The following is a 20,950-nucleotide window of genomic DNA, read 5'->3' as shown; positions in this document are numbered from 1 at the left end:
TCTCAACAGGGCAAGGAGGGGAAAGAAAATAAGATAGGAAAAAAGCCAACCCTTGTGGGTAAAACAAAAGCAGTTTTAATATAAGCAAAGCGAAGCAAAGGTCCGCGCGCAGAAGCAAAAAGAAAACAGATTTATTCTCTACTTCCCAGTAACAGGCAATGTCGGGCCTTCTCAGGAAGCAGGGCTCTGATACACGTAGTGGTTGCCTCGGAGGAACAAGGGTGACCCCACCCCCTTCCTCCTTTTTCCCAGCGTTATACTCGAGCAGACATCATATGGTATGGAATATCCCTTTGGTCAGTTCGGGTCAGCTGTCCTGGTCGTGTCCCCTCCCAAGATCTTGCCCACCCCGTCCCGCTGGGGGGGGAAATGTTGGAAAGAGCCTTGGTGCTGTGTAAGCACTACTCAGCAGTAGCCACAACACCAGTGTGCTGTCAACACCCTGCCAGCTCCCAACATAAAACACAGCACCATGAGGGCTGCTCTAGGGGAGAACCAATTGCGGCTCAGCCAGACCCAGTACACCGTTCTGTTTGGTGCTTGTGAGACTGTATCAGGAGTGCTGTGCCCAGTCTGGGGCTCCCCTGTGCAAGAAAGAGACTGAGACACTGGAACAAGCCCAGTGCAGTGCCACCAAGATGGTTGGGGGGCTGGTTACAGTATACCATGACTGTGGGAGGGAAAGGAAAATGTTCTTTGGTCTAGCTCTGGCTGGTCTACTAGTTGGATGAGAAGTTTTAGGTGCTATATATAGTTAGGACTTGCAGTGTTAAAACACCCAAGTGGTGTTACTGGAAACCACTCCTCTGAAAGTCATCACCCTGATCAATTAAAATGGTGTTAACTACTTTCTGGCTTTATTGAAGTGGACTTGCTTATCACTTTTTTTTGTGTGTGTGTGTGTCTGTGTGCACGCTAAACTACAGAAGCATGAACGAAATCCAGACTTTTCTTTGAAGCTTGATTTCTGTTCCTGACTTTCTGCAGGTTTTTTTAATGCATATGCATGTATTGCCATGAATTAAAAATAAGAAGGCCTTTTGGTGTGGAGTCTTGGTATAATCCCTGCAAAAGGAAAAGCTTTCCCTTTTTTCCATTTCATAGTCAGTTTTAGGTTCTCTTTCGTTACAAAGGTTCTGGATGTTACTAGGAAATAAATAATTTTTAAAATCTTGCTAAGAATGCTGACAGCATTGGTGCTGATTCTGAAGGCTCCCAGAACATTTTAAATACATAAACAAATCTCTATGGCAACGTTTTCTAGGAAGAAATGCTGTTAGATACTAGAGTTTCATGGTTGAAGGAGCAAATACAGAGAGGCATCCAGTTTCTGTGAGGAATTGGGGAAGGATGATGAACAGTTGACAGAGTGTATCCAGGAAGACCATGGCTAAAACGTTCACCCTTCTGGTAAGGAGTAATACTAGCACCTTAGCTACTGCCTATCACTAGCATTTTCAGCAGTGCAAGCCCTCCCAGCGCACTGCTGCTTTTCTACACAGAAGTATCGTTACTGAGCTATTGGTTCCTCTGAATAGCAGCATCGTATCCTGAATAGCCAGCACCACTTTTTTTGCAGGTCTCCTATCAGAGTGTTAATATCATTGATTTAATTTATCACTTGAGAAAAGATGATTGTTTAAAAAAACAAAGACAACAAAAGAACCAAACGGGTGGGAGGGAGTAATGCTCACAGTCTGCCATTTTGTTAGGTAATGTTTGCCTCCAGTACTTCCTTTGATCCACTGGTTGCTAAAAAGACACAATACCTAAGGTAGGAAGGGAATGTTTCTGTACTATCTGTACATTAGTAATTCAGGCAGAAACCCCCAGAAAACCTGACTGCAGTGTTTTGTATTAAGCCAGTAAGTTTCTGCTTAAGCTGTGGAACAGCATTAAACCAAAGCTGAATCTTTGTCAGGGATGGTAAGAGTGGAAAATATCTTCCGGCGAATTGTTTCAGTGGAGATGGGAGTTCATTGTAAAACCCATGCACTTCACGTCTGTTTTGAATGTATGATATTCCTGATGTCCAGTAGCTTTTCATGCTGCATTTACTTTCCAGTAATTGGTTGTGGAGATCCTTTTTGGGAATGGTGCCATGTTCTGTGCAAAGCCACAGGGTGCACAGCTAACGAGAGCTTGCCACGCACTGTGCTAGCTGCAGAAATGGGAGCAGCGCAGCTCCAACTGTGTGGTGCTGCACTGCTCTGGTTGTCCAGCCTGTTGCATTGTGCCAGGTGAATGCTCTTGGCATTAGCTTGGTGTTTTAAACTGTGTGCTTTGTAAAAAGGATGGCAATGAGTGCTGACAGAAAATGAAGAACATGCATGACCTTATCAGCACTGAATCGTCTTTCTTCGTCTTTGTCTCAAATTTGTTCTGGATGGAAGAGTCCTGAAAGTGTGGGGAATCTTTTTAGTCTTACGCTATTACCCTATTTTCATGATTGTAGCACAGGCTTTGTAGGATGCTTCGAAGCCTTTGACACCAAAGTTGAGATAGAGGTCCTGTTGAATCCATAAAATTCATGCTGACTTAACTGTACTGATGCAGTTTCTCTGCTGCAAACAGGCCAAGCCAGTGCAACAGCATGGCTTTCAGTGGATGTCTTTTTCTTCAGCATATTGCTATATTCTTCTGCAGTTATATTGATGGAATGTATGTTCTTGATTTCTGTACTCTCATTTCCTTTTTACTGTAGTTCCTTTCAATTTCATAAGAATTGGTAGTACATTTCTGAAACTTATTCTAATTCTCGAAACTGGTGAGATGGAATGTCTGTTTGCTCTGTTCACTGCTTTGATTCACAGAATCAAAATCACAGGATCATCTAGATTGGAAAAGACCTTGAAGATCATCCAGTCCAACCATTAACCTAACACTGACCATTCCCAACTACACCATATCCCTCAGCGCTATGTCAGCCCGACTCTTAAACACCTCCAGGGATGGGGACTCCACCACTGCCCTGGGCAGCCCATTCCAACGTCTAACAACCCATTCTGTAAAGAAATACTTCCTAATATCTAGTCTAAACCTTCCCTGGTGCAATTTGAGGCCATTACCTCTTGTCCTATCACTTATTACTCGGTTAAAGAAGCTCATCCCCAGCTCTCTGCAGCCTCCTTTCAGGTAGTTGTAGAGGGTGATGTTTCATCTGTTGTCATGAGGTAGAAGGCAAAATCTGCCTGAGTTTGCAGAGGTGTCTTTCATAAGAAAGGAGGAGGGAGGCATGTGGCACTGTTGCTAAGGGCTTCAGGCTTTAAAAAGACTCTACAGCTTTCACTTCCTATCTTTGGTATGCGGGCGGTTTCAGACAGACAGAAGTTGGAACATGGATAATTTGTAATTTGGATGAGATGTTGGATTTTTTGTTTTGTTTTTTTACACTGGGTGTAGTCAGACATTGGAACAAGTTTCCCTGAGAGGCTGTGGAACCTCTGTGTTCTGGACTTGACTGGAGAAGTTTCTGTGCAAGCTCATTTGAGCCTTGCTGCGAGCAGATGTTTATGCCAGGTAAGGACTCATATGCAAAGGTTCCTTCAAACCTAAATTGTTGTGTTACTTTATGTTTTTAAGTATTGATAATCTCCAGTGATAGAGAATCCCCAGTCTCTCTAGGTAAGCTGTTTCAGTGCTTGACCACCCACAGTGGTGAAGAATTCCCATGTGTCTAGTTGGAACTTCCCACCTTCTAAATTGTGTCCATTATATTTTGTTTTGTTTTGGGATTTTTTGTTTTTTTTTTTTTTTTTGTTTTGGTTGTGGGTTTTTTTGCTATGTACTTCTGAACTGGCTCTATTTCTCATATAACCCCTCTATTGACTACAGGAATAAGATTTGCCTCCCCTGGTTTTATTTTCTTTTGAGTCACCTTCTCCTTGTATGTCACATGCTCCAAGTTCCTTGCTTCTCTGTAAACGCTGACAAATGGAGAAAAAAAATGAATTGCTAATAAAAAATGCATCATCACTTTAAATTAGCAGTTCTACTGGTCTAAATAAAATTTCTTTTTATTTCCCTGAGTCTGTGGCCTGTTCTGATATTCTCAGTGAAGTTTTGGTGTGAAAGGAGTTTCAGTTGAAAGAAGCAGGAGGCATACATACCTTTCCTGACTCATCTGAGATGTTTCCATGAACTTGGAGGTCATGTGGCCACATTTTTGGTTGGAAGCTGACAATGAAGGAGCAATAGCCATTTTAAAATTTTTTTTTTTAATATTAGAGGGAGCACAATGGTGCAGCAAAATATTGGTAAAATTACAAGGTTGGTGAATGAGCAGGTCTTTTGTGAGTGACCTCCTCTTTCAACAGAGGCAAAGACACTGAAGTTATAGCTGCTGTCTTGTTTTAATGGAAATAACTGTGTGAAGGAAAGAATGGTGAGTCTTGGAGAACAGAAGTCGTGACGTTTTTGGAAAGTACCTTTGGTTGATTCATTTGGTGTTCCAAACTGGGTTTATACACTGATTATATTGGATTCTGTTGTGCTAAGTAACTTTTCTCTTAAAGAGAAAGTTTTTTAAAAAACTAAAAAAAATAAAAGTTCATGTGCATCTTCTGTGATATGCAAACTTTGTGGTTAACTCTATGTGCAAATAAGAGTAGGAAAATAGAGGCTTCTGTGGGCTCACAGAAAGGAAAGGAGGAGGTTGGCTCCAAGTAATTTATTGCCTTTAGAAAAATGTAACTAGAGAGATTATATAACATACTCTAGATAGTAAACAGTTCGAACACAATTGCTATGTAACATGATAGAATCACAACAAACCACAGACAAAATAGGTTTGTTGTGAAAAAGAAGGGAGAGTGTTGACTTGCTAAGATGGAAATTGTCCTCATCCAGCCCATTTTGCTGTTCACTGTATTTCTTCCTACATTTTTCCCCACTGATGAGGGATGGTCAGCTCCCCACACATCCCTCTTTTTTTATTTGGCCCCCAATGCCCATGTGTAATTAGTAATGAACAGCTGGGTTGCACAGAAGAATGAGCTCCCAGCTGCTCTTTCAATTGTTTTTGCCCTTTGCTCAATTGCCAGTTTAGTCTCTGTAGTTGGTTTTGTTATTCATAAACAGAAACACCATTTTGCTAAAACCCAAGTTGGGTGCATAAAGGCAGTTCACTAAAAATAAGACATCGGCTCAAAGAAGATGAGCTTTATGAATAAACTTGTCACCTTAGGACACTGAAGGTGATGGAACAGCTAATCCTAGAAATCATTTCCAGGCACGTGAAGGACAAGAAAGTCATCAGGAGTAGTCAGCATGTCTTTACCAAGGGAAATTCATGCTTGACCAACTTGATAAACTTCTACAATGAAGTGACTGGCCTGGTAGATGAGGGAAGAGCAGTGGATAGTATCTATCTGGGCTTCAGTAAGGCCTTTGACATAGTCTCCTATAAGAGTCTCGTAGCCCCTCAAGTTGTTGCTGTAGGGGCTGGATGAGCAGACAGCGAGGTGGATTGAAAACTGGCTGAATGACCGAGCCCTGAGGGTGGTGATTAGTGGTGCAAAGTCAAGTTGGAGACCAGTAACTAGCAGAGTACCTCAAAGGGGGCATATTCAGTCCAGTCCTGTTTAACATTTTCATTAGTGATCTGCACAATGGGGCAGAGTGTACTCTCAGCAACTTTTCTGACGACACAAAGTTGGGTGGAGTGGCTGGTAGGTCACCCAGATGCCGCCATCCAGAGGGACCTCGACAGGCTGGAGAAATGGGCTGACAGGGACATCGGGAAGTTCGTCGAGGAGAAGTGGAAAGTCCTACACCTGGCAAGGAACAACCTTGCACACCAGTATATTCGGGGGGGCACCCAGCTGGAAAGCAGCTTGGCAGCAAAGGACCTGGGGGTCCTGGTGGACACCAAGTTGAACATGAGACAGTGATGTGCCCTTGTGGCAAAGAAGGCTACGGCTATCCTGGGCTGCACTAGGCAAAGTATTGCCAAGTGGACTGAGGGAGGTGATCCTTCCTCTCTGTTCAGCACTGGTAAGGTCACATCTGGAGTGCTATGTTCAATTCCAGGCTCTGCAGTAGAAGACTGATATGGAGCTACTGGAGAGAGTCCAGTGAAAAGCCATGAAGATGACTAAGGGTCTGGAGCATCTCTGCTATTAAAAGAGGCTGAGAGAGCTGGGACTGTTTAGCCTGGAGAAGAGAAGGCCCGAGGGGGAATCTCATCCATGTATATAAATACCTGAAGGGATGGTGCAAAGAGGATGGCGCCAGGCTCTTTTCAGTACTGCCCTGTGATAGGACAAAAGGCAGTGGGCACAAACTGAAACATCGGAGGTTTCTGGAAACACCTTTTCACTATGAAGGTGACCAGGCACTGTCACAGGTTACCCAGGGAGGTGTCTCCATCGTTGGAGATATTCAAAAGCCATCTGGACATGATCCTGAGCAACTGGCTCTAGGTGAGGGGGTGGGAGTTTGGAGCAGATGACCTCCAGAGGTCTCTTCCAGCCTCGGCCCTTCTATGATTTTGTGATATATAGTACCACTAGCTGCTTCTGGTTGAGGAGTCCAAGCCAGATGTGAAGTCCTTGTATATTCTACTCTGTTTTACAAAGGCTTTTTTGAAAGAAAGCACCTTAGCAGGATGCTTAGATTGCACCTGGCCCTTCTGTGTAATGTTCACACAACCTTAAAGAGGATGTAATATTTTCTTTGTAATGGATATGCATTCATCGTAGGAAACATAAAAGGAGAAGAAGTGGGGTGTTCTGCATAGCCTTATGGTGGCATCTCATTTTCTGTGATCTTTTATATGGGTGAATCAGTTCAGGGAGTGAGAGCATATTGTACAAGGAATTAAAATTGTTTGAATTTTGTACTGTTGGAAACAAAGCGAATCTCCCATTTCATAGAAATTGTGCCAGCTAGTAACCAACAGGGATTTCCAGCTGTCACATGTGGGAAGGGGTGCACCAGTGACTTCACGTGCAACTTAGGAAAAGACTGCAGTTCTTACTCAGTCAAAAACAGTTTGAAGAAAGCATGTTTGCCTTGCAGCTACTGCCTTAATGTTCGTTTCACATATTGTGACTCCTGGGATGCAGAAAGCCTTCTGATACATCCTGGGCTGAAAGAACACAGGATGTGGGATCACTGTTGTTCTTGCTCTGCAGTTGTGATGTTCATTGTGCTGGGGCTTTAGGTTTTGTTTAACTGTTTTTCAGGACAAAAAAATTGTATTTTTTAATCTGTAGTATTAATTTACCTTTACTTAGAATGTTGTTGTTTCTTTCTCCCTGCACATACACATATCAACTTTCAATTAATAGATATGAAAGCCAAAGATCTGAACAATTGTCCCAAGTTGTCTGCTAAATAAGTGTGATGGTTTGTTTTTTTTTCTTTTTGAGATATATCAAAGGGGTGCTAAACCATACACCTGTTTTTTTCTGTGTTTCAACCATTTGCTCTATTGCTGTTGCACTGGGAACACACTTGGCTCTAGCATTTGAAGTATGAATTATAAAAGAATGTTTTCATGTTAGTCCTAGCACAAGTCTTCACCGGAGGACGTAACAATGTTATGAGACACTAGAAGGAAGTAGTGGATGTGAAATCTGTAGACAGATGACTAGTAAATTCCAAATGGAGAAGTATCAAGGGAAAGTAGTGGGGGAAGACAAACAAACAAACAAAACCCAAAAACCCTTCTCAGTGCTAAGTGAAGGTAAAATCAAAGTCTCTAGTAAGCTGATTCTCATTTGCATGTACCTATTTTCTGATAGATTTCATTCACTCACACTCTCATGGTCAAGCATGAAGATGTGTGTGCCAAATTGGTCACATTTTGGCACACACATTGCATCCCCTCTGTGTGTGGGACACAGAGGACAACAGATACTCACTACTGAGACATCACTATGCCTCCTGGGTTCTTCATGATTGGCAAAGACAAACTAGTTTTCGCTTAAATGTTTCATGACCTTTAAGAATCAATAGTTTTACAGACTGGTCCTTCGTTCAGTCTCCATAAATTGTAGGCCAAGCTGTTGCCCATTCTCTGTTTTCCATGTTGTTTTGAAATGTGTCACTGTTTCCCCAGCAGACTAACAGGAAAAGGAAAGGCTTCTGTGGCACGCTTCAACCTTGTTGCTATCGTCTTGTTAGGATGCACCTTTTTTTTCCTGATAAGTCATCTGTGTTGTGGTCTTACCAGAGTGCAGAATGTCTTGATATAAACAACACATACCTCAAGTTTACCACTGGGAAGGATGTCCTGGGAGTAGTTTCCTGAGAACGCCCCTTGTTATTAACACAGGCCATTCTATTAATCCTCATTTTACTATTTCTTCTTGTGTGTTAATATATGTGTATTTCCTTTCATATTGTCATTCATATTCATACTTCATACATTCATACTCATACAAGTCTTAGTATGTCTGTTATAATTATGTTACTGTACCAAAATTCATATTTATTATTATTGTAATTTGGGTATTGAGGCAAATTTCATACTGTCATGCCACTTCTTTGAAACAGAGGAGCAGAAGCTGTAGTCCTTCTTTTTCCAAACAGTGATTAAACTTAATATTACAAATTCTCAGAACAGCAGTCTGTCATGAGAATTAATTTGGTAAAGGAAAAGACAGTCAACTAGAGTTTCTGAGACTTCTCTCTACATGTATATTTAGAGAAAACTGAATTTCTGTAAAGTAGTGGTGATGAAATACAAGGAAAGTAAATATGTGTTAGGTTTAATTAACTTTATACTGAATATTGCCCCTGTCTTGCATTTGGAGTATTTCCATGTTTACAATACAACACTGGTAGCTTCCTGTAGCTTTTAGCAATAGTGTTATATAAGTAAACATAGAGCAAAGTTTAGTCCTTTAATCAACTTCTATAGCAGCTTCTCCTGATGTTAAGGATGGTGAAAGATACATTGGCAAGTATGGTGCCCTAACTTTTTCCTTGCTGGCTTACATGGGGAGAATCACAGATGGGATCTTCATTTTCTTCATAAGTTTGTTAAGAACACACAAGAAGTGTGCTAATAGTTAAGAAAATGCCTTTATTCAGAAGCATAATATGTTCTTTTGGAGGGAGAATGATCTAGTAATAACTTAAACAAGCATAAGAAACTTCCCCACATGTATTCTGTCCTAAGTCAGCCTTTATTAGTATGCTTCTGCAGCTGTTATGACCTATGCGGGTTTTAAAATGAAAATGAAATGGGGACCCTATGTATTTATGAATTAGGTGAGCGTGTACTGCCCGCTTCTATAGGTGCTTCATGGTTCAAAATGGTTGTTGGTAGAACACTTTGTTCAGTTAAGCAGTCTGACAATTTGTCTTCAAGTAGTGGCTGGGTTCTTACTCATGAACACTGCATAACAGGAAGCACTACACCATATAAAAGCTTATTCCTACTGGTTTGTGCCAGAATCTTTTTCAAGGTACAAGCCCCCATGTTTTCCTTGACTTAACAAACAGTGATCCACAAGTAAGACTTAAAATAGCACAGAATTCCTAGTGCCTGTGCCCAGGGTGAAGCTAACAGGTTATGCACTCTTACAGAAGTGTGTAACTTCACTTTCCTCGAGTCGTCAGCATAATTTCCAGTGGCCAGACAGTCCTTTGGTGCTGTTGTGTGACTGTGTGTACAACTCGTTCGATTTATTAATACCTTGAGGAACAGAAAGAATAAGTTCTCAGCTAGGCACCAGGCTGGGAGTTTTTACTTTGCTGCTTTTGATGTTTCAGCTTATACATTTTTATTGCATTTTCATTTTATCTAGCTGGGTGCTAACACAATTACTGATCACAGGGTGTATTTTTTTAAATTACTGTGAATACTTGTTTCCTGGTTATAAGGTGCTAGCAGGCCAATGTGGACAAGAAACCTGTATGTATTAAGAAGCAATACTTCTTCCTAAGCATTGTCTTAATTTCTGTTTTTCAATACAGAAAAATAACCACTTCTGCAAATAGTACTCTGAGACTGCAAGGCAAGAGTCCATAAAGGTCATTCAGTAATGCTGTTTTGAGAAATCAATGCTGCAGTGGTTGTTTTCTTTCAGATAGTGATGGAACTCTCACTTCCACACCACCTTTCCCCTCAGGGCCTTATGTGAAAGTAATGCTGTAGAGCAGTGCAGTATTTCACGTGTTGGATATGTTTGGAGGGAGAAAAGCAGAAATATACAACCTGAGATTCTCGTTAAGTAGTTATGTATGTGGACAAATTCCCTCAAAACAGCTTTTATTTAAATGGTGTGGGGGACGTTCAGCTTCCATGGTGTACAAATTATAGCATTCATTCCCATTCTAACTGAATCCAAATATCCTCTTCCTCTTGGTACAGATTGAAAGATCTTTTCCAAGTCTCTGATCTTTTAATGTTCAGCATTAAAAGATATTCGACGTATGTCATCCTGTGGAAGAGCTATGTGTCAGCCCATTTGTTAGGTCTCATTAATAAGCATTTATTTGGGCTGAGGATGTGTAGAGGGAGAATGAGGTTTTTGATGAAAGACAGTTTCCCAGAGCATTTACTTCACTGCAGTGAAGCCCATGTCACTTTTGTTTCTAAAATGCACTCTAACAGGGTGGCACACATAAGAAAGATACCCAAGATTTCCAGTGCTACACAAAAATTTTTTGTGTTTTCCCTTCTCCTTTAGTGTCCTTTCTTTTCTGATTATAAAATGTAAACTTAAGGATCAGAGAGACTGTTCCCAGTCCAAGCACACAGGTTAGCGTGCTTGTATATTGTTCTGTGAAATTTATTTTTCTTTCTGTTTGTGTAATCAAATTTTCTCTGTCTCAGTGACAGCAAAACTGATTTTTAAGTAGCCTGATATGGCTCAGTGGAAACAATGTAGAGGAAAGTCTTTGCTCAGTGCCATTTCATAGACTGCTAATTAGCTAACATCGAAAATAAGTTTCTGTTTTTCTAGTTTGTTGCTTCTCTCATGAATCCTAGAGTTTAGAATAAATTTGTCTCTTGAAGCAGTGAATTCTGGCTGTATTGCTTTGTTTCTCCTGTATTGGTGGAGCCAGGCTTTTATGATTGGATGTTGACATAATGGATTTTGAACAGGGCTGTTCCCTATGACTTCTTTGTATCTTTGATGCTTAGAACTTGATTAATAAACAGAAGTATCTCATATTGAAAGTCTCGTCCAAAAGTTTTTGACATAAATTGCGCTATTTTGTTCTTGGCTATATGATTATTCTCATTGTATGTAATGGCAAGAAACAAATGTTTTTTATGTTCTTTTGCTGGAAGTGAGTAGATACTTATGTAGTCTCCATCATTAGCAAAGATTTAAATGTTGGTAGCATGTACAGATATCTGTATTAAGAATAATTGATTTCTGATGTGTTTTTTTTTTCTTTTCTTTCTTCCAATAGAAAGCCATTTCATCTCCAACTGTATCACGCCTTACAGATACATCAAAGTTCACGGGTTCTCACAAAGAGAGGTTTGATCCCAGTGGCAAAGGAAAAGGCAAAGCTGGCCGAGAAGATCTGGTGGATGCTTCAGGATATGTATCTGGCTATAAGCATGCAGGCACATATGATCATAAAGTACAAGGAAGCAAGTAAGGCTGAGGGTTTACAACACAGAGGGAGAAAAAGAGGGGGAAAGAGAATATATTTGTAAGAATGATGTAGATGAATCCCACATGTTTTGGTTATTGTGAATGCTAAGACTATGTTGTCAAGAAGTTGTTTTCAGGAACTGGAACTGATTTCAACATCTGCTGAGCTACTTGCAGCACAAAGCCACTTCATTACATTCCTCATGTGTATATTGGCAAAAATAAATATATTGGTACAAAAAATACATCATTTTGTTGAGCTTTAGACAAAAAAAAAAACCCAACAAAGTCAAGAGCAGTTATACCACACTTTGTCAATTCAAGCAAAAGATGTCAAACATTCCTAAATGTCCAGTTGCCCTGAGGATGTCAGAGAGAACCTCTTGAAAAGAAGGGTCTTTCATAGCAGTCTTTCTGAAGAATATCCCATTATTTGTGCAGCTTGATTTGACTACTGTTTTGGGGCTTTAAAAAAATGTCTTATAAGGGATTTGGCACTTTCCTGAAAACATTCAACAATATACTATTGGGGAGTAAGTGGTTGTAATATACAAGGTGCTAGCCTGTAAATGTCATACACCACTCATGAAAAACTGAAAAAAAAAGCTATTTCTAGGACAGTATAGGTTCTCAAGTATAATATGTCAACAGAAAGAGGTGAAAAATACCAGCCCTTACTTTCCTCCTGTCTATACTTTGTGCTTGTTACTGTGTGTACTGTAGCATGGTTCTGACTGGCTGGATTTGGACAGAGCTATTGTACTAACCTGAGAGGTGAGAAACAAGACATTACTAAAAAAGTCTATTAAAGCTTTTTGCAGTCAGTTTTCAAGTTTGCACTGCCTCACATTTGAAATTAAGGGGTGTTAAGCTAATAAAGCTTTAAAATATAGATTATAACTAAACACTGCCAATCAGATTGCTATTAAGTGAATGTTATTATACACATACATTGGCACATATTCCCTTTAAGCTATAGCATATATAAGGAAATTTTATGGCCCCGTGAAATAAAGACATTTACAATTAATATCCATGTAATTAGGTGCAATTTGCCCACAAAAATATACTTTTATAACTGGGCTACATTTTATGTTAGATTTTGTTTGAAGCCAAGTGATTTGATTTTAGTACCTAACTTGGGAGTAATAGTATTGAGGGAATGGCTTTCCACTGCTGTAGAATGAGAACCAGTTCCACAGACCTAAGGTACAGGCAGCTATTTCTGACCTGCCTGGGGCCCAGAATGCCAAAACAGCTTAACAGGAATAAAAATAACTTGATTTTTGTGTTGGTTAAAAAGGAGAGAAAAGGCTGGTCCAATTTTCCACAAGAGCTGAACAAGTAACCCTAATGTATTACTCTGCTTCTCTAAAATTATGAAAGACAAGATTTCCAGTATTCAAAACCAGCTGCTAGCAATTCTGCTTTGCTTTCTTTCAAAAAGAGCTCATGCACTGATTTTCATGTTCGACTCTGAATAAAGGTTAATAAATTCATTGCTCTCCCCAACTTGTATCAGCAGGTATCAGCATCCCACTGAGAGTACATAAAATTTAGTGAGCAGTGTGTGCTGCCATGTTCCATGCAGGTCAAAAGTCTATATTTGGGCAATGTCTGGGAACAGAGCACTGGTTTTCAGCCCTTAAATTGTTCATGTTTTGGTTTTCTAACATTGAATGGTAGCCTTTCTTGTAACTTTGCCTCCAATGACCCTTTGAGCCCATACATCAGCCTGAAACCAAAACAACAATAGCAAACAAAGGCAAGGACTTCCTTGTGGACTTGGAGATTGGGTTGTTTGTTTATAACTTATTTTAGGTTTTGTTTTGAAGAGGGAGGGAAGTTTGCCAAAACTTAGCACATGTTCTTGTAAAGATTTAAATGGCTTTTCCCGTGGTTGGCTCTGGTTACCTGGGAGGATTTTTGATGTATATAAGGATGCTCAGGATGAGAAGCATCCAGCTTTGTGAAGCCTTTCCAAGTGTTACCTATTGTTCTTGAAGAAAAATTTCCATGGAATGGATGATTATCCGCTCCTGCATTGCACTGGTGACCTGTGAAACTCTGAGGCAGAAAATAGCATACTGTGATACCAAAAATGGCTAAATTATTCCAGCATGCTCATGAACTGTCTAACTGTAGAGAACCTTCTTCTACATCACTGGTGCCTGTGCGCCTGAAGAAGGCTCCAGGATAGTCCTGTTTTTTATGAATAAAAAGACTAAGCCTCTAAACCTTGATAAATCCTTCAGCTAAGTTACAGGCAAAACCAGTGTTCCTATTCTTCCCATTGACTTTAAGACTTGACTCATAACTCACTGGTAGCTGAAAAGATCTGGACCCAGCCCAAATGAAGTCCAGTCCTCTGCAGAGCCCTTTCAGCACACTGTTGGTCTGGCTGTTTGTTGTTAGCCAGCTGCCTTGTCTGGCACATCAGGTGATACTTAACCTGAGATGCACAAGTGTCAGGCTTTCTCAAGTACCCAAACACTGAGTGTCAGTAATGCCAGACTTGCTGCACAGGAAGAGCGATTGGTTAGGAAGGTTTTAAGGTATAATCAGGTTTTAAGTTGCTGGTTCACAGTGTGAAAGAGCCCAGGTATGCAAAGGAATTGAGAATGCAGGCAGATCCAAGCTGGCACTGGCTAGAAATTGAGCTACTCTGCGTAGAAGAGGCTGATGGAACTAGCTGGAGTTCTGACAGAGTTTACATTACTTGTACAGTACAAAATCCATGCCATGAACCAAAGCACTTTGTATAGACCTGATGCAAAGTTCTTTGAAATACTTTTGCTGGCATAATGAGCTGTGGACCAGGACCTGAGAAGATGCCTCAGATAGCAGTATTTTATTTTGAGGAACACACTTTGTTGTTTCTTTGTTTCTACAGTTGGATAGTTTTAAAGTTCAATCAAACAGATGTATGAACAGAAGTCGTTCTGATATGACAGTGACAAAGGGAATTTGTGGCTGGAAAGATAGTACTTTGGAAAGATTTTTCTCTTTTACTACACTTGGTGTGGAAGATAAGGGATATGAATAAAAGCACCAAATGCAGCTGTGTAATGAGGGGTTCAACCATCTACTTAAGCTCTTACTTTTACACTAGTATCTGTAGGAAATGAAAAGCCTGAATACTAGCTTGAATGTTAGCCATAAGTTCCAGGTCTGCTTGGGAATGAGGCAAAGTACATTTTCTTGTTCATCTGCCATTCCCTCAACTCTCAGGACAGCAAGTAACAGCTGGTACCTCAGAGATGAGGGGAGGGGATAGCTCAGGGGGTGCAGGAAGTGACCCATTTTTCAACCCTTGAAGTGTTGTTGAGCTATGCTCTTCCTGTGCACCATAGTCCAGACTGTAACTAAATGTCCTCTCCGAAGTAAGGACATGGGTACCTAATTTTACAAGCATCTGCTTTTTTGGGGCATCTTAACTCCTTCCCTCTAGTCACTCCATGTGCTGTAGTTACTTGTAAAGACTTTTGCAACAATCTTGCCAATATCGAAGTACCAGAAACAAAAATTACTGTCCTGCATTTTGTGGCTATCAAAGCTATCCCAGTAGTGTCACTGAGAAGCAGGCATTAAAAAAACATACACTGTTTCAACAGTCCTATGTGAACAGTTGCCATTAACTGTAATCAAATATTTGGATCTAGCCACTTTTTTTAAAAAAGCTATGATATTTCTTACCTCTTTTTCACTTTAGAGAAGGGAAAAGGAGATTTCAAAACTAATCACATGTCACAACTTGTGTTTTTCATCAGCATAGAGACTGGCCTTCAAAGGTATTTTGGGTTGAAGTATGATATTTTCCATGTATTTTACTGACCTTATCTAAATTAAAAATTCTTCTAACAACTTTTTGGCATTATAGAAAGCTTTGTTCATGAATTGGCATTTCAGTCACTTGTATTTTCCCTCTATTGGCTCAATTAACATTTTTTTTAATGGTAGCTGGAATTAGCCAGAACTAAAAGGCAAATGGCTGTTACGGGTTTGGCTTGCAAGCGATAGGTTTCCCAGCCATCTGTAACCATCTGTAGAGAAAATCCTTGTGTATCTTTCTCCATAACCAAAACTTTAAAGTTGTAATTGATAGTTTTTTTTTCCTTAAGGCTTGTCATAATTATAAAATAAATTTTAATTCTTTGTGCCTGCATGTATAATACTCAAAACATAACCGTGCCTTTCAGTGATGCATGTATTCTGGGGGCATGTGACTGTCATCCATGAATGAGAATTCTGTTTGCACTGGCCAAGAAACAAACCTTTTACCTTCATGATAGAGCAAATATAATGTGTTGCACTAGTACCTGTCCTCTTAACTGACTGTTAGCCTTGCGTGTGTGCCAAAGTAACTACACTTTTGTGTACACTGTAGTGTGAATATTCTGTTCTTAGCTTGTCTATTAGTTGGTAATAAGTAATGTAATACACAGGACTTGTACAGGTTTGCGTGTGCGTATGCGTACTCTCTGCATCCAGCTAAGTAATTAAACCATATATATGTTGATCTAAACCTTAAATCTTACTAGGGCCAAACTCTAGTCCTGCAGCCAGTGCTGTTCAGCTTGGCCAGTTGGTGACACTGCCATTCTCCCTCCATAGCATGAAGGTAAAGATCTAAGGAGGCTTTTATGTTTTTACACATCTACCCTATTGATTCTAACATAGACTCCGTGTCACAAGAAGAGTTTTTCCACAGTGAGGAAGTAAGAGAGAGTCAGGGTGAAAGCAAGATTTCCTCTGAGCGCTCTCAAGAGACCATTTAAAATTATGTCCTGGATGGGCCCTATATTTTCCTTTGTCCCAACTTTGTGAAGCAAGTTGACACTCACTATGTATACACGCAGTTGTTCATCATCAGTTAGTAAGTACAAAGTCATGGTATATTGAGGTGGGAACAGGAAACAGAACTGTTGTACAATACCTATGGACTTGAGTCTTGCATAAACCTTTATAAAATGAAATACCTGAAGCATAATGACAGATCTCAAACTTGTGTGAAATTCTCATAGTCTGGAGTGCCTCAACTTGATACACATGCACCTCCTGTATTTGGAGTGTTTGCCCATAAAATAGCATCTAGACATTCAGTTATTCATTTTGTGCACCCAAGTGCCCATTTGGTTTACCTAATATAAGCTGGAAATGATGGATTGGGATGTTCTTTTTAAGTCTTCAGAATCCTAAAACTAGTGAGATGCCTTTAGTTGCATTCATGCTTGCTCATTAAACTCAAAAACAATGCTTTGAAAGACGTCCCAGCTAGGAATGGTGCTTCAGGGAGCTAAAGAATATTGCAGATAGAACCTCCATGTCTTAATTGTCCAAGTAATTTGTTTTTGCAGGGAGAAATAACTGTAATATATTTCGTATTTTTTAATGTTTTTCAGTATATTACTTTGGCTATATTGCTTCAAAATCCATACGGAGAAGGTGGATTTCAAAACAACTTTAAGCTATAACTCTTTACTTTGTTCTCAGAAAATGTTTGAATTGGCTTGTTTCATTTGAACTAAATGATCATGTACTCTAGATAGACTTTGGCAAGAGCAACCCTGATGATAAATAAAAGGGAAAAAAACCCAGTCTATTTCCTCGGTATTCTTGACAGGCATTTGCAATACTGGTAGTCTGAACCGATTTTTTAAAAAATAAATTCTCTTTTGTAATCATGCACATGTGCACATGTATGCACACATGCACTACTTTGGGGCATAGGTATACATGAGTGGCAAGAAAAGCCCTCAGGTTTTTTTTCCTTTTTTTTTTAATACCTTACATTTGGAAATTGACATTGAAATGCCCAACTGACTAACCTGATTTGGAAAAAAGTTAAGCACCCACCATTTTCCATTGGAGGTAAACAGCCAATGAATTAATTTTCAAATATAGTTATACAGCATCTCTTTTTGTGAGTTACTGTAAAGCTTATGGCACTGTACAAAGTAAATTTTGTTGTAAGCATTTGTAAAGGTCTTAAAGGTAATGCTTGTGATAATTTGCCCTTCAGTCATCTTGATTCCATATTTTTCTATTTGCACATTTTTCAGAACAGATCACAAACGTGAATAAAGTTACATTTAAGTTAACTAAAAATGTAGCCCTAGAAATACACTCATACTTCACCCATCTTTACATTTTGATCGGGAGCTATATTATGGATGATCAACAAAATAAAAAAAAATTGGCAATCTGTATCCCCACTATGGTGAATTATTTTAAACTCCAGTTTACATCAGATGAGTTTCTGTATGCTTTCATTTGCTCAAATGCTATTTTCAAACAAAGTAATTAAATAATGTGAAATAATGCAGCCTGGGCTCTGTTAAATAGGGTTGTATTAATGCAACTGAAATGCTGTATGTCTGTAATATTCATGCTAAATACATACTAGCTCTTTACAAACGCTTTGTGTAAGGTCAGTTAACCTACAAACTTTGATGTCCCGTATAAAATCCTGTTGGCAAACTACTTCTGTTAGCATTGTAGTGTATGAAATGACAAAGTCATAGACAAAAACAAAGTTATTGGATGCAACAAAAGCGTGTTTGTGTTTATCTTTGTGCTGGGTTCAAAATATATCAGCTTTGGCAAACTATTGCAGCAGGGAAAATGTTTTGTATAATACTTATAATACAAAGTAATTTGTCTTTACATTCTGTAAAGCAGAGAAATGGTCAATGTTGGATAAGTATATTGAAGTTTATTCTTAGCAAGGTTTTATGTTTCACAGATTTAAATATTACAGGAGAAATATATATTTATACAGAAGTATAATTTTTGAATGTTTGAGGTTGGTTTTCTTCAGTCATGAACCATTTATTTATCCACATTATGCTTTATTCCTTTGATTGTTTATCTGTCCATGCTGTTCCAACATCCATTTCTAATTTGATTTAGATACTTTGATTCTTTATTTGCACAAATCTGGATGTGCATGCTGTCAGGACCTGATCATAAGGTGTAGAGGCAAAACTGTTTTGTCTTTGATTACCTAGAGCACTAATAAAAATTTAATCATTAAATAGTTGCGATATGGAGATAGGTCTTGACATAGTCTTCCTTGGAGAGCACTGTACAGCATGATTAAAAACCTTCAGTGAATCTTACTATTTCTTGTTATTATTTTCATTTGTCTTTCATCTTGGTCCAGAAAACCAGGAAGCTGCTGTGTGCTAATATATGCCTGCAATATTTATAATTGCAGGCATTGCAAACATTAACATTCAGCTGTACTAGCCTACTGTGTTCACTGTGAAATTTTCAACATGGTAAAAATTTTACATGATCATTTAACCTTACAAGTTTACTTGTTTTCTCACTGATTTAACACTGAACCTTTTTGTTCATTATTGCAAATGAACAACTTGAGCATAGCATTTCTTAATCTTAACTATAACAGATAAACACATCCTAAGCAAAGATTTTTAACCACTTGATGAAGGGGGCCAGGCACCATCCAGTGCGAAGCACACTGGGCAAAATCTTATCCCCACTGCAGTCAGTGCCAAAATTCTAACTGGTGTTAGCAAAAACAGAACCACCATTACCAAGGGGTTAATATGCTTAGTGACCATGACAAGAGGTTATGGGGGAGCACAACAGTGATTCTCTATTTCCATATCTTTGTTTCTGTTAATTTAAAAGTACTACTATTCAATCTTTAAAATAAGTAAAAGAAACTTGAAGGGGGATCATATACTACTAGTTTGTACTAGGGTTTTTCAGGAAAAGGAAACAAATTTATATATATATATATATGCAATATATTTTTACACTGTTTATTAATGCTAGAAAGTATTAAATGTATCACTTTATCAGTGTGAATGTTAAAGTAATGACAATGTTATGGATGTTATAAAACTTTTAAAGTTGTCTTGTTAAATTCTAAACCCACATTAACAATGGAAAAGCTACTTTGTCTGCAACATTATTGTTGATGTTTTAGGGAAAAAGTACAGCAGTTGTTTGATTAGCACTGTCAAAGCTTGGCTTGAAAAGTTGTAGTGAAATCCATATTGTAAACACCATTTTAAAAGCATAGCTTCTCATAAAGTATGTTACTGCTGTTGACTGACTGTATAAAATTGTATCTTTAGTTGGTAAAGTGATCAATAAATGTGTTACTACATCATTTTCTGGATTTCTTGAAGTAAATGGTATTTGCTGATAAGCTTTGTTACCAACAGTTATTTTACAGTTTAGATGTTAAGCAAATTGCTAATGAATGTATAAATTACATCAAAATACTCTCTGAACAACCAGCTCCCTGGTTCTGAGCAGATTATATTTCTTCTTTACCATTTGTTTTCCTAGTTTTAATAATGAGTAAAGCTGACTATTAACATTTTGAGAACTCTAGTATGATCCTTGAATAGTCATGATGATAGTGATCCATCAAATGAGATTTGTCAGGGATGAATTTCTTCTTAACTAGCTACTTAACATAGAGTGGTCCTCAGTCTCAAAAGCCTGAGTTACTTCTCTCACCTTCTCTGAGTGATGTTGAAAATGTTTTACTTGCAAGGAAAGTAATTTGCTACATGAAACATTGTTTTAAGTACATTACATTCAAAAGCAAATATGGACCTTTTATTCATAAATAACAATATTCTTCAGCTTCCCAGTAGCAATAATGCCATGATTTTTCAAGAAACAGAGGACTGAAGTTATTTAATTAAACTGAGAACATCATAATCACATAATGAATAATGTGACAATAAGCCAGGCATGGTGCTGCTCTAGAAATGTAGAGGTGCTGATTAGCAACTACAAGAAAATGTAACTAAACAGCTTACAGCTACACTCTCTCTTCTCCAGTTGTTCTTGAACTGGAAGTGGTGGTCTCTGTGCTCACACACTAGACAACCCTCTTTAGAAATGCCTTTTAAGTGAAATCTAATACAGTTGTGTCTTGTGATAGCTTTTCTTCCTGCATAGAGACCATATACTGTTTGTAGTATGAGTGCCAGATAAAGCTCCTTTTGTCTCTGAGCATCTGTGCTTACTGAAACTGTAAAAAACCTAATGAAGCAGAACCTTTAGGGATTACTAAAGGAAAAATCAAGATTTTTTTCCCATTCAAAAAGCCCTTAGGGAAGGGGAGATAGTACCCTTCTGCCCTATATAAGACACTAATATCTATATTTTTAGGAGTTGAGGATTTTTTATTATTTTTCTGTAGAGCCTTTAGAAATACCCACTCAACCCTATACTCCACTTATGCATCATGACTTTAAAATAAAAAAGCATCTGCCAGGATGTGTTGTCTTTACTCCAGGAATACAATTATTTGGGTTAGCTTTTCTGTATGGATAGCTGCCGTTGCAATAACTACACACAGATTGTACATGTAGAGATAGTACTAT

The 20,950-nt window shown here is 38.8% G+C and overlaps 1 protein-coding gene across 3 annotated transcripts in view; it reads left to right on the top strand.

Annotated features, from left to right (window-relative positions):
- TPPP (tubulin polymerization promoting protein) overlaps positions 1-19,716 on the top strand; it is a 104,914-nt gene extending 85,198 nt beyond the window's left edge. For 2 of the 3 annotated variants that reach the window (XM_074870059.1, XM_074870053.1), the window contains exon 4: positions 11,380-19,716. In XM_074870059.1, the coding sequence (XP_074726160.1) occupies positions 11,380-11,574 (195 nt within the window). In that variant the 3' untranslated portion in view covers positions 11,575-19,716. The remainder of the gene's footprint in view (positions 1-11,379) is intronic. The other variant, XR_012629146.1, reaches the window with a different exon arrangement.
- The last annotated feature ends 1,234 nt before the right edge of the window (positions 19,717-20,950 follow it).

The sequence above is a fragment of the Strix uralensis genome, chromosome 1 (assembly GCF_047716275.1).
Source record: "Strix uralensis isolate ZFMK-TIS-50842 chromosome 1, bStrUra1, whole genome shotgun sequence".
Classification (NCBI taxonomy): domain Eukaryota; kingdom Metazoa; phylum Chordata; class Aves; order Strigiformes; family Strigidae; genus Strix; species Strix uralensis.
Note: the sequence above shows the minus strand (reverse complement) of the source record. Positions and strands in the feature narration are given on the sequence as shown.